Source organism: Osmerus eperlanus, chromosome 3 (genome assembly GCF_963692335.1).
Source record: "Osmerus eperlanus chromosome 3, fOsmEpe2.1, whole genome shotgun sequence".
Lineage (NCBI taxonomy): Eukaryota > Metazoa > Chordata > Actinopteri > Osmeriformes > Osmeridae > Osmerus > Osmerus eperlanus.
The window spans coordinates 8,820,090-8,834,596 of record NC_085020.1 but is presented as its reverse complement, the minus strand read 5'-3'; the positions used below and the strand labels follow the sequence as shown (position 1 = coordinate 8,834,596).

Genomic DNA, 14,507 nt, shown 5'->3' with positions numbered 1-14,507 from the left:
TAAGTAAGACTTTATTTATATAGCACATTTCATACAAGAATTGTAGCTCAAGGTGCTTTACATAAAATCAATAAAAACAATAATACAAGTGATAAACAATTCAAACAAAAATAAAAATCCCAATAAGATCTCTGTTCAAGAGAGAAAACAACTTTAAAAAGTAGGAAAACCCTTTTGAGATAAAATTACTTAAATGCTTCGGTAAAAAGGTAGGTTTTAAGCTGTCTTTTAGAAATGTCTAGAGTGTTTGCTTCCCTAATATTTATGGGTAATTTGTTCCATAGTTTTGGGGCGTAATTGACAAAGGCCGAATCACCAATCTTCTTATGACTGCTTCTGGTGACCTCTAATAGGCCTGCATTTGATGATCGCAGTGTTCTAGCTGGTGTGTAGTTTATAACGGAGTTAGCAATGTAGCTAGGTCCTTGTCCGTGTAGAGCTTTGTATGTGAGGAAAAGGACCTTAAAGTCAATTCTCAAGGTAACAGGGAGCCAGTGTAAAGTAGCTAGGACAGGACTAATGTGTTCTCTCCTTTTAGTTTTGGTTAATAATCTAGCTGCAGAATTTTGAATGAGCTGTAGTCTTTCAGTGGTTTTCTTGGGAAGACCAGTGAAAAGTGCGTTACAGTAGTCCAGCCGGCTGGATATAAAAGCATGAATTAACTTCTCTGCATCATTTTGGTTTATGAATGGTCGTACCTTTGCTATATTCCTCAGGTGAAAGAAAGCTGTTTTGGTCACTTTATTAATGTGAGAGTTGAAATTCAAATCTGAGTCCAGGATTACACCGAGACTCGTCACCTCTGGTTTAAGACAGCGGGTTAAGCCTCCAAGATTCTTAATAAGCATCTCTCTTTTGGATTTGGGGCCACATATTAGGACTTCGGTTTTGTCTTCATTTAATTTAAGAAAGTTATCATTCATCCATTTGTTTATTGCCATCAAGCAGTTGGTAATGGAATTGATGGCCGTTGCATCGTTGGGTTCAGTGGATATATATAGTTGTGTGTCATCCGCATAGCTATGGAAATCTATGTTATGTTCTCTGATTATGTTGCCGAGTGGTAACATATAAAGAGAAAAAAGTAATGGACCTAAGCAGCTTCCTTGAGCAACCCCGTAGCAGTTCTCATGTTTCTTGGACCTATGGTCACCTAAACTAACATAAAACTTCCTTCCTGTGATATATGATTTCAGCCAGTTCAATACATTATCCGTGAACCCAATAAGCTTTTCCAGTCTATTGATTAGGATGTTGTGATCAATTGTATCAAATGCTGCACTGAGATCTAACAGGATAAGGATAGAGACTTTATTTGCATCAGAGTTTAGTCTGAGGTCGCTAATTATTTTGGTGAGAGCAGTTTCAGTACTGTGATATTTCCTGAAACCTGACTGCGAGACTTCCAGGATGTTATTTTCTTCAAGAAAAGAATTTAATTGGACTAAAACTATCTTTTCCAGTACTTTACTAATAAATGGAAGGTTTGATATTGGTCTGTAATTTGCAAGTAGACTGTTATCCAATTTGGGTTTCTTTAATAGGGGCTTTACAACAGCTGTCTTGAAGGCATCTGGGAAGATGCCAGTTCTAAGGGATGTGTTTATAATCTCTAGCACTGGACCTGAGACACTATCAAACACTCGCTTAAAGAATGTTGTGGGTATAGGATCAATATCTGAGGTTGTGGAGTTAGATTCGCTGACAATTTTGGAAAGTTCACTAAGTGTGATACAGGTAAATGTGCTCATGGTTATGTTGCAGAATCTACTGATGTCAGTTTCGACCCCACTATTAATAATACTAGCTCTGATCAAAGTTATTTTGTTCTTTAAGAACAAAGCAAGCTCTTCACATTTAACTGCTGAGGATGGAGGTGGGGCAGGGACAGTGTTTAGCAGCTGGTCAATGGTGGAGAAAAGAACTGGCATTTTCTGTAATAATGTTGGAGAAATATTCTCTCCTTGCTAGACGGATGGTTTTGTTATAGGTGGTTAGTGTATCTTTGTAGATATTGTACTGGATAGTGATCTTTGTTTTCCTCCATTTTCTCTCTGTTGCACGGCATTTTCTTTTCGTTTCACTAACATTTTTATTTCTCAGCCATGGGGAGGTTCTGCTTGTGCACTTCTTTTTGGTTTTCAGTGGTGCAACAGAGTCTAACACAGATAATAGTGCATCATTGAGGTTCTCTACCATTTCATTCAGAGAGCAATCATGGTTAGTCGGCTCATATAGAGCAAATTGTTCAGAAAATGTCATCATAGCTGTATCGTCTAAATATCTTCTATGGACTAAGAATTCTTTTTTGGTTTTTGTTAGGATAATTTCCACATTAAAAAGTATATAATGATGGTCTGAGAGGGGTAGATCAGTTATTGAAATATTATTGATATTTAGTCCAGTTGTTATCACTAGATCTAGTGTGTTTCCGTGCCGGTGTGTTGGGTCTGTTATGTGTTGAGTTAGATTGAAACTGTCAAGGAGATTTAAGAGGGTTTATTCCGAATTGGATGACTGTAAATAAGCATGAAAGTGGACTCGTGAACTTTATGCAATCAGTGTGCGTATGCCTTTCACTCTCTCCACTAATGAGAAGGTATGTGCGTGCGTGCGCGCTCGTATAATGTCTCACGGTTCTTTTCCTCATTACTGTCCTCAGTGAGCTGACGCTTTCCCATTAGCGAATTGAAAACTGAGCCGGGGGAGGGGCACTCCCGCACACCAATTAAATCTATCATTAACCACTCACCAGGATACAGCACGCAGCAGTGCCTGTTTTACACTACACGGCGTTTGTGTATGTATGTGCTATGTGTGTGTCACTCCACCCTTGTAGCTATGAAATGGAACAACTCAACAGACACACACAGGGTAGACACACATGCACAAACACACACACACACCTGCAGGACACACACAATGAAAAAATAATGAGCTTAAAATAAATGTGTAATGCCCGCTGCGTCATTTAATTTCCAATGCGACAGACAATCCCGTGTTCTCTTCTAAGTGTTGTGTAACGCTACTGTACGCACTCTACCTATCAGTGTTGCAGCCATTCGAATCTATTGGGCTTGTTGAGTCCATGTGCGTAGCCTGGACCCTGACCCACGATGAGGTGCTGAGAAATCTCCCGACACGCCACCCTGATCCCTCTCTCTGCTCGCAGTCAGGGTCTCATGCACACAGGCTCGGGATCCACGCCATGCTTCATCCTGTCAGCGTGTGGACATGTGCCGGAAGAGAAACAGCGTGTGTGCGCACGTGTGTGTGTGTGTGTTTGAAATGTATCGTTTGAGTGGATGGATCAGTCCAACTCTCAACCCTCCACTCTAAACAGAGCCTGTATCCCCATCTCGCACTCTTCTCCTCTTTTGAAATGAGAAAGTTAACGCAAGATCGGGTCCAAGCACGCGCTGGGTGGTGTTGATGCCACACTGACTGTACCCAGGAGGGGCAGTGAGTCCTTTGGGTGGGGGTGGGGGGGGGGAGATGAGAGACGGGGGAGAGGAGCTGAGCCGAGACTTGGCCACTGCGGACACACGTCACCTCAGCTCCTGACCGTCAAGCTGAAGTGACAGAAAGAGCCTCAGGCCTTCTTATCAGAGACAGACTTTACATAACAGCTGAGTCACACGAGATCTATTTTTACAGCTTTGAGGTGTGTGTCTGTGTGTGTGTGTGCGCGCGTGCACACGCATGTGTGCGTAAGCGATTGCGATGTTTCTTGGTGTATGAGTGGGGCGCTGTGTCGGAGGGAAGTGATGTGAGCGCATCAGTAAAAACGATGGGATGGCTTTGGCAGTGGCAGCTGGTGTTAAGCAGTGGCACAACACACTCATCTCTCTCACATGCACACACAGTCCCAGATCCGTTTCTCCTGCTCAACTTTTTTCCGATTGCCATTCGAGACAATGTCTCAGACTTTAAAACATCTTCCCATGCGCATATATACTCTCTTTTGTCGCATCTCTTTTGCACTTACACACACACACAGAGGGATTCAGGACATTTGAACTGACATGCAGAACTCAAAGTGTATTAGGAGTGATAATGTGGCGTGGTTGTTGTCGACAGTCATGTACCCTTCTGAACAGGCTCTCCTCAGTCTCTCTGGGAGCACATGAATAGAGGTCAGTGGTGGGGGCTGATAAGTCTCTGTTAGAGAGAGACAGCACAGGCTGGTACAGGTGTGGGGGCTGGGATTAGTCACAGCTATGAGGACCAGGAATCTGTGGTAAAACATATTTTGAGTCCATTCATTTTTCGTTTAAGATATAAATACAAATAAACGTTGATGTGGGGTTATTATAGGGTATTAATATTATACAGTTATGAGTCACACACTCATGGGAATTGATGATCCCAATTAGCCTGTAATATAGGGCAAATACAGAGCTGGCTGCTACAGAGATACACCACACATGTCGGTTATCCAAGACTGAGATGATGTGGGATGCGACATTCAAAAATCAAACTCTTTAGACAACCATCTGTATTACGCCTTTTCTTTTGATGTGGGTTCCCGCATGAATAGAAAATACTATACCATACAAGTCTTTCATAATCTGATATTTCCTGTTTTCAGAAATGCTTCAGGGTCAAAACTGAATTTGCTTAAAGGTATGGAGCAGAAGGCTATACATTGTGCCCTTGATTTGTCCTTCAGGATCACATTTGGGCAGTTTGCTCGGATGTCTTTAGGGGAAAGCCGATAGGAAGAACATGGCAAGATCTTTGTCCGGACTCATTCTACAGGTGAAACGTGCTAATACCAGTGTGATTTAGGGTTAAAGTCAACGGAGCTGTGGCCTATATAGATTTATTTGATGTCCTTTATTTACGCACAGGCTAATATTGTAAACACAAATAGGGGGTCTGAATGACTAAAGGTCAAATGGACACCGAGGGACACGATGGCAAATAAAATTTGACTGTAAAAAATGTCAAAGACACATATTAGCTATGCGTAAAAACTGGAAACCAATAGCAGTACCGTGAGGAGGAGGAACGGGCAATGCCGTGATAAGCACACTTTAGCCTGTGAAAAGATAAAGGAGTAATGTACATTTCGCGGCAATGATCTTGTTATTCTGATCTTGCTTGTTATCTTGCTTGTTTTCGATGTAAATTCCAATGTCAAAGCGGCATCCTTAGAGACGAGCTGAACTGAAAATGAACTAATGCTGCAGCTCCGAACAGAGCGCGCGTGTTGCTCCAACGGACAATACTCACACACACGCACATACACACACGCGAGTTTATTACAAAGACATGATAGACAATATTGGCACCGTCTGCTAATCCGATATTGTCCATCACTACACTGTCCCCGCGCAATGTCATTTAGCTGTCCTCGCGCTCTAATAAACCGGTCCTGCCTCAGTTAGATGGCAGAGATAACGGTTTGCTATTATCGATGACATTGTTTCACCTTTAGGCTCAATACATCCACAGCTACACTGATTGCTGATGTGACTAAGTCTGGAAGGCATTTTAGAGACATTGCCCTAGGTGAAAGGAAGCCCACAGGGATACACGCGGGACATGGTTTTGTCATCACTGCCAGAGCACCTTTTAATGTTACGCGCGTCAAGGTGTCTCATTATCAGGCGCGCACACAAAGACACACACACAAACACACACATAAAAAACACACGTGCATGCTGACTTACAGGGTGACCCTCCTGTGCGGTTCCCACTTGGCCTTTGATTGATCCGTAATTCCGTGAAGGTAGATCAGATCCCGTGATCACAGTCAACGTCTCTACATATGTACCAGAGGATCACATAGAGAATGAGAAGGATGGCGAAGATAAAAAGCGCAACTAGAATGGCCTTAGTCACCGGGGAGATGATCGACTGCATGTCAGAGCAAGAGACAGCCAGCAGAGCAGAGTGTGGCTCCGCGCTAACGGCGTCTGGCTCAGGAGCAGCACACTTTTGTTATCCTCTCGGTTCTCAGGCAGCGAAGGCAACTGTTGAGGACGGACGAGCTGGCTCACTTGCACACAAAATGCACACACAGTACTATCTCTTTCTCTGCCCCCCCCCCTCTCTCTCTCTCTCTCTCTCTCTCTCTCTCTCTCTCTCTCTCGCTCTCTCTTTCACACAAACACACGCACACACACACGCGACCACACTTCCACTTGGGGAAGCGTGGGGCTTCCCCTACAAACGGTGCTTCAGATTCCTGGAGAAGTCAGATTCAGTTTATATTCAAGAGACTTGATAAACGAACCAATAGCCTACATCAACCTCTCCTCTTAACTATCTGAGAAGAAACGTCTACATATACCCAGAAGGATAGAGCACAAACGGGGAATATCCAAGTTGCGCGCTGTTGCGCTGCGACTCGATAGGGAAACAGGTTGATTTGTATTCCTCTCGATATAAAGCGCGGTTCACTGTGGCGCCTGAAGGCTAACGGGTGCACATGCTTGTAGGTTAGACATGATCAGCCTCACACATTTTTGATGACTCAACATCACACGACGGTATAATTGAAAAAACATGATTGGCCTGATGAAATGTAAGATACACAATATCATATTATGAAATAAAGAAGACAGAGGAGTTAACTGAGTCTCTGCATCAGTGATTCTACTTGAATTAGTTATATTTTTCGCCATATAGGCCTAGTTGGTTTATGTAGGCTATAGTAGGCTCAGTTACAGTAAGAAACTGCTATGGCTGTTCGAATAGAAGGATGTGGGGACCCTTCATAGGAGACTTGGGGCTTCCGTGCTATTTTTGTCGTATTTCATTCCCTGGCTAGCCTACCCAAGACTTCGATACATTTCTAAGAGTAAAAACTCTATTGATATCACTGACTATTTTGTAAAATGTGCGCGCGTCGTGAATACACACGCAGTACCAGTATTAGACACTAGATAGCGACAGGTACCTGCATTATGCACAGAAACCTGCGAGAGCTTCATTATTGGCATCCAGATGCAATGTTGTGTCTGTCATTCGCCGAGCACACAGTGGAGAGTCTATCGACTATAAACCATGACAGCTAAACGGCTTTAGCTGATAAAACACCCAGATAGGTAAGGGAAATATCAACCGCAAAATTGATAACATGTTCTGCCTCAATTCCGCGTGCGATCAGAAACCTATGTGCATCAGCTTCCTACGGGTTCCGTCTATCTGCTGGGACTGAACACCTTAATCTAAGTTTATGAGAGGGTATTAATTGTGCAACGAAAAGTTATATTTTGGGAAATTGTTTATGGTGTGTATTAGATATGTATTGATGACTGTAGTAAAACCGTGAATATTGTATTGATTTACATGTAATTGTGGAACGCTCCATGTGTCGCCTTCATTCCAGGAAATAATCGGAACCCGGCTCTACAGGCCTACGAACGTATTTCGCTTGGTTGCTAGCTAGCTTTTAAACCAGACTAGCTGGCTTCGTTAGCTAGTCCGCTACTTGTGTAGCTAACTAGCTAGTTATGAGCTACACTAGCTATGATGAGCTAGTGACTACTGTTGCACGACTAGTTAATCAATAGTTCTTCATTATAGCTAGCTTGCTAACGTAGCTAACTGACTAGGTAGCCAATTTCGATTGGGTTTGCTAGTTTAACTACAGTAGCTAGACTAGCTTGCTAGCACGAGCTAACTTGCAACATTGCAAACTTACTACCACTGCAATGAAGTACATTAAAGCTTCTTGCTAGAGTTAGATGTACAGATGTAAAAGAGTCTAATCAATTTCAGTTACGTGTAAATGACTAAATGTAAATGTAATGTGTAATGCAGTCAAACTAGCTAATAATCTAATAAATAACCCTAAAATCTCCCCACTCAAGCAAGTTGCGGAAAGTGGTGCTTTTGCTAGACAACACTTATCGAATGGTAGAAAGGTAGTTAAGGAAGTTAAAATGATTATGTAATTATTATATATATTTCTTTGCCTAGACGTTATCTAACCCATATCAGTGACAAGGAAAAAAGGATGGGTGTAATTGAGCTGTATAACTTTGTGTGCCAACCCTAACAACGTTCTTCGTGTCTCTTGTTTGTTTCATATAGCTACTCAGGTCCTTGTACATTAAGATGAACATGGACGACAAGTTAGAAGGGATGCTGCTTAAGTGCAGTGGAGGGGTGGACGGAAGGGTGGGGTTAGGGAGTGGGAGTTTGGTGGTGATGACCATTGGTGAGCGTGGTCTAGCCAACCACCCATTGCTGGCCGAGGATGATGAAGATGATGACGAAGATCTTACTGGGGGCTCTCTGGTCTCACACAACCTCATCCCCCCTGATGAACTGATGGTGCAGGAGGAGACCGTGAAGAATAATAGAGAGGAGGGAGGACATTTCCCTCAGAGATTCTTACACAAGATGCCATGCACGGTTCACATGCCGGTGAGTCAGGGAAGCCACATAGTAAAAGGTCCAGAGGCAAAATGATGGACATGTATAGACAGTATCAACAAACATTTCACCATATTTATTATCTCTTTAATCAACTATTGTCCATCAAGAGATTGCTAGGCCAGTATTTGCAACTGAAATAATTGTCAACTGATGAATTAGGTAGGTAGCCTTTTCAAACAATGGGATGCCTAATCATCTACCCATGGAGCTGCCAGTGTGAGGAATGGTATCAATTCCAATCAGGTCAAGTCTGCAATCAGTTGAAAAGCTCTCCATATGATTGAATGTTTGGCAGTTGAGCATCAAGCAGGAGATGAAGCTGCCTGAGGCGCTCATGCAGTCGAAGAAGGACAGGAAGCAGGTCAGGGAACTCGGCGAGTGCCACAAGAAGAAGAAGAGGAAACAGCGTTCCCCTGCTAAGGTCATCATCACAACACTCACACAGTCGTAACAAAGATATCGAAGCGGCGTTGCGACGGCGGTGGTTATTTTTCGATGCCACGAGCTGACAACTCGCAACACCCTACATTAGGCCAATTGTCATTTTGCGTTAACTTCTGGATTGCTATCATCTCGTAATTGGTTATGTGTTTGCTGTGTTATAGATTCTCACCATCAATGATGACGGGTCATTAGGTCTCCAGAGTCCGAAGTGTCACGTGTGTGGACACTGCAACGCAGCCTTCCGCACCAATTACCACCTACAAAGACATGTCTTCATCCACACTGGTAAGGATTTCTCCCGCTCTCACTCGCTCTCTCACACCCCCAAAAAACCTTGACTGAAATCAGTTCTATGTACCTCTGTCATCCCTTGTTCCAGGTGAAAAACCATTCCAATGTAGTCAATGTGATATGCGCTTCATTCAGAAATATCTTCTTCAAAGACACGAGAAGATCCACACTGGTAAGAGGCCGCCCCTTCTGCTCTGCGTGCAGTGTGATCATGCATGCAGTGTAACACTGAGTCACAGGGGAGGAAACATCTCGATGATCGACCTTGTGGTGCTCAGTGTACACAGTTCATTGAAGAGCACATCTACGTCTCTGTTTTTGTCTCCATCATCTCCAGGCGAGAAGCCCTTTCGTTGTGAAGAATGTGGCATGAGGTTCATTCAAAAGTACCATATGGAAAGGCACAAGAGGACCCACAGTGGAGAGAAGCCATATCAGTGTGACTACTGCCACCAGGTGGGTGCACCTCTGAGAGACACACGCATTTTTAAAGGGGGTTTTCCTTGCATCAAGTCTGATATTTATTTCGTATCACTGTACATTTGCACACTCCACAGTACTTTTCCAGGACAGACCGGGTCTTAAAGCATAGGCGCATGTGCCATGAAAGCAAGGAGAGGAAGGCCCACAAGGCAGCAGTGAAGGAGGGACTCCTACGCAACTCAGAATCCCTGGGCTTATCCTTTCCTGCTAAAGAGTGCATGCTGCCGAAGAAAAAGCGGCAGAAGTCCTCCGACAAGTCGCACAGCTCGGTGCCAGCCGCCCAAATGGAGGTTCACAGAGTCACCGTCGTTGGCACGGAAGAGAAGGCGGAGGAGAGGCCGAACAAGATCGAGTGTCTACCTCTCTACGCCGTTTCCTCGAAGGTCAAAGATGAGTATGTCATCACCGATTATTCAGTGGAGCTCCCAGACTCGCCCGACAACCGACACCGGGGCGGAGAAGCCTCGTCGGGGGAGATCCATCCGCCTAAACTGGTTCTGAAAAAGGTCCCTAAGAGGAGCCTCAAACAGCCCTCCGAGCCGCCCTCGAGCTTGTCTCCCTTGTCCTCCTTTGAAGAGAACAAAGTCACCAGGTACACCTTTGAAATCGTGGACAAGCAAGGCATTTTGGAGGTGGAGAGCAACCATGACCTGGAGCCGGTGGACACGCTCCAGGGAGGCCAGGCCAAACCGGCGACGAGCAGCACAAACTACGACGACGCTATGCAGTTCCTCAAGAAGAAGAGGTACCTTCAGGCGGCCGTGACAAACCACAGCCGGGACTACGCTCTCAATGTCAGCAGCATCTCGGCCCAGCCCTCGGTCACGCAGGCCGCGGTAGCCACAGTCATTGACGAGACGGTCCCAGCCACTATCCTTGAGCCCCAGCCCCTCAGCGTGGAGATCAAGTCAGCCCATGACAAGAATGTTCTCCCAGACGAGGTCCTCCAGTCCCTGTTAGACCATTACTCCAACAAGGCCAACGGGCAGCAGGACATCTCCTTCAGCGTGGCTGACACCGAGGTGACATCCAGCATATCCATCAACTCCTCTGACGTGTCGGAGAGCAGCCCCGTGGAGAGCCTGGGGCCTGGCAGCCAGCAGCCCCCTCCTCCCTCAGAGAAGGCCAGCCTTTTGCACGAGTACTCCAAGTTCCTCCAGCAAGCGCTGGAGAGGACCAGCCAGAACGATAGCTATCTAAGCAGTCAGAGTCTTAACTTTGTCACGGAGAGCCCCAGTCTTTCCGGACAGCCTTTGTTTTCCACTGAGAAGCAGTTCCCCTCCCCTAGCAGATTCAAGTCAGGGATGAGCTCTCCCCTGAGGTCCACTTTAGAGAAGCCTCATTTTGGGCTCCTCGTCGGGGACTCCCAGCACTCATTCTCCTTCTCGGGGGACGAGACGACGCCCACTGCAGTGTCCCCGACGGAAGACTTCCTGGAACAGGTTTCGTCCTCCAAGAAGGGGGAATCCCAAAGCATGCTTCAGACTTTTCAAAGCACCTTTGATCAGAATTTCCGATCTCACTTCCAGACGTCGCGGTCCGGAGCCTCCTCTTCCCAGTTTACTATTGCCAACGGACAAGTCAGTCTGAGAGGCCACGGCACAGACTTCTCAGAGTTCCCCTTAGGTAGTGTTACTGATACAAGGTCTCAACTGAACGCTTCTCCCGATGCTACACCAAGTCAGACATTTGGATGAGGGCAAACCCAACAGACGTTATTTTTGTAATCATTCGTGTGGCACTTTATACATCCATGTCCACTGTTCCGCCAAAACAGGTTACGCCACAAAGGTGGATGTTGCTCAAAGCATTGTGGGTAATGGGTGTAGCTCGGTGGCAGAGCATTTGTCTGCAGATCATTAGGTCCCGGGTTCAAATCTCCTTCTGTGCTTTGGATAAAAGCATCTGTTAAATGGAAAACATTGTGACAATATATAGCGGCGAGTGGCTTTGAGATGAAAGCATTTTTCACAGATCGATCAATCTAAATTCAAATGGGAATTATTTTGTAAAAAGCCCAAAGGTTTAACAGAATGTACATGAAGACACAAGCAACCAAAGTACAATGCTAAAACGTTGAGTAGTCCTCCTGATCCCCATGGTCATTGTCCTTTCACACTGTGCTTTTATTTAGTTTCTAAACCTTTTATATTAATCATGTTAAATTCCCCTTTCCTGGTGGGAGACTCAAATATAGAAACAATGTCCTTAGAGCTAATCGAATAGACTGTAGAACAATTATGAAATTGTTTTAAACCTTTTCTTGCTGCTAAATTATATTTTGCCCAGAGATGCCATGGCCTCTTTTGATATGCAGGCTGGTATTCTCCTCGAGAAAGTGTATAAGAAATGAATCTCAATTTGGCAATGATCCCTTTGCCAAACATGCTTTTTTTTAACCAACATATTGCCCCGCTCTGTGATTGGAGTTAAAATTGTATTGTGTATGCCTTATGTTGTAATCATGACAATTAATTTGTCTTAATTTAGAAGTCACTTTATTCTTATTGTTACTTAGCAGCCACCTTAAAGCAGGTGTTTCTCAAGTGCATGTAAAAAACAAAAGCTGATTTTTTGGTTGATGCTGTGGAATCCTCAACTGATTGCATTGGCTGGAAAATTCAAGCAATTAGCAATTGTGATTGAATTGCATTGAGTTCTCACAATTGCTAAGACAAATCCTTGTCTATAAACAATTTCCATTACTTTTATTGTCACGCTTATTTGTTTTAGTTAGGTTTGCACAAAGGACTTGAAGCGTGTCAAAGCAGTATCAGATGGTATTGAGTTCATGCACTTATACTTTTTGTCTCAATTTATAATAGGTTTTCATCATGGCCTACTAATATGTTGCATGCACTTAAAGACTGTACACTCTGTTCATGACAGAGGAATATCTGTAGTTGTCACAAAAGCTGAACTGCCCACTTAGTATTTACTCTACATAGTGTACAAGTTAATAGAACCTAGGTTAGATTGTTTTTGACATCTACAGCAGATTCCTCTGCCTTTCACTTGTTACATTTCAACGGACAATCACGGACATACACAACGCTCATTCTGAACTAAAACTACACTTCCTTTGTGAACATTCCCTTTTACCCTTAGAATGTAGAAAAAGACTTTGCTGTAAATAAGGTGTGTATTGCCACTTAGTGCTTTTTCTGTTTTGAGAAACACTGCTACGTTTAAGACAAGGGGGCTTGTGCAAGATGCTTTATGGATGCTTTTTGCTATCAGAGTGCACATTCTTAACATAGTTTTTCAATATGATACTGGTTAATGTCACCATGATGTTTCTGTCATACATTTGATGGATTTCCCAGTAATTTGACTGCAGAAATGGTAAATTAATTCAGTCTATCACTTTGATGAATCACTGGCACCTTACCCTTCATAAAATATTAACAATTGATCATGTGATTTTAGGATGCAATTGAAAAGTGGTTATTACACCATCAATTTGGAAAAATTGGATTATTATTGTAATGAACGTCCTCGTTGTAGTGTCTGTAACTAAGTATCAGATAATCAACCCATTCCAGTAAAAGTACTTTCAAAAGCACATTTTCGAAGGCATCTGCCTCGATCCTCATTTAACTTTGTGTTATATTTTAATGTGAATCCTAGTATAAGGTCTTGTTTATGTTTGAAATGGGAAGCACCAGGCCACCAGCCCGGTTAACCAGTCTGGTCATGTGAGCTGTCTGTTTGATCAGAGCATCATACCATGTGACCTGAAGATTTCTGTTGTAAATTGGTCTAGGAAAAGCAACCCATTTATCAAAGTAACCTTTTTCCATAAACTGGCCATAAGTGTCCTTGTATAAGCTGGGTGGTGGGAAATAATATTGTTTCATTTGTGTGAGAAAATGTGTAAATGTTAAAACCTTTTGATAAAAACGTTCTATTTTTGAAACATAGTGTTGCTTTAAGCTTTTAAGTATGTCATATGCAGTCATTCTTGCAGCCCTCATTTGGTATATAATAGTTTGATTCATGATATGATGAGCTGTGGCAAATATGGACGTTTTCCTTCTAGAGTCTTGAGTTTGTACTCAGATATTTTATTGATCAATCTGAGAAGGAAATACCAAATTAACTGTCAAAGTGTGGATTACTCAAGTATGCCATTTCACAGAGGTGATTTATCTCTAGCAAGATGACAAGGTTGATTTGCATGGTATCTGGATTGAGTGAACTTGTTCTATAGAAACAGTAATGTAATGTGCGGCTTTAATTGTAGCAGATTAATTTCAGTAAAGTAATATTAGTTATGCAATATATTATGATTTGTAAAGGATATCTGATTCAAATAGTTGTTTTGATTGTTGTGTGTTATGTTCTTCCAAATAAATAATTATTCTCACTGTTGTCAAATGTTCTTGACTGATAGGCCTTAAAAACAGTCATTCTAGTTGGAGAGAAATGTTTGGATTGCATCCGTATTATTTGTGGAAGAAAGTTTTCGGTTAAATTTAACCTGCCTGTTTTGTGCTGATGTTGGCTTGAAGGTTAGCCAAAACTAACACCGTGTTCAGATGGCTGTAGCACACTGCAACACACCTTGCTAAGTATTGGCCAAACAAACATTTACTTGCTGACGTTTGATGACCACGTCGCGTTGTGAACTGAGGAAATTGGCTATGAAAAGTTACCAGCAGGTTAATCATAGGACTAACAATGGTCGTGTTTTCTACAGTATAATAGAAAATAGGATGGTACAGTAGAACGAGAAAAAGAAGGGATGTAAGAGAGAAAGGAGGAATAACAAACTAATTTGTTTAATCGAAGTGTATCATGGCTTCTCGTTCTTAACAAGGCAGGTCTAATTTACCTATCATAATTGTTTTATTATGGTTGTTTGGGTGGCAAAATCTGTTTAAGCGGAA

The 14,507-nt window shown here is 43.1% G+C and overlaps 1 protein-coding gene across 2 annotated transcripts; it reads left to right on the top strand.

Moving 5' to 3' along the window:
- The first annotated feature begins 6,922 nt into the window (after nt 1-6,922).
- znf148 (zinc finger protein 148) lies at nt 6,923-13,538 on the top strand. Of its 2 annotated transcripts, none has more exons than XM_062457025.1 (7): nt 6,923-7,058; nt 8,050-8,385; nt 8,693-8,818; nt 9,003-9,126; nt 9,221-9,304; nt 9,470-9,588; nt 9,690-13,538. In XM_062457025.1, exons 2-7 carry the CDS (start codon nt 8,074-8,076, stop codon nt 11,310-11,312), a joined length of 2,388 nt encoding a protein of 795 aa, XP_062313009.1. In that variant the 5' UTR covers nt 6,923-7,058; nt 8,050-8,073; the 3' UTR covers nt 11,313-13,538. The 2 variants fall into 2 exon arrangements, with proteins under 2 accessions (XP_062313009.1, XP_062313008.1); XM_062457024.1 differs by having other exon boundaries at nt 6,933-7,058; nt 7,343-8,385.
- The last annotated feature ends 969 nt before the right edge of the window (nt 13,539-14,507 follow it).

Excerpts from the sequence above, each read along its gene's own strand:
- znf148 (XM_062457025.1), top strand. The coding sequence starts at position 8,074 with ATGAACATGGACGACAAGTTAGAAGGGATGCTGCTTAAGTGCAGTGGA. Across the intron at positions 9,305-9,469 it reads ACACGAGAAGATCCACACTG|GCGAGAAGCCCTTTCGTTGT; the intron begins GTAAGAGGCCGC and ends CATCATCTCCAG. Across the intron at positions 9,589-9,689 it reads AGTGTGACTACTGCCACCAG|TACTTTTCCAGGACAGACCG; the intron begins GTGGGTGCACCT and ends CACACTCCACAG.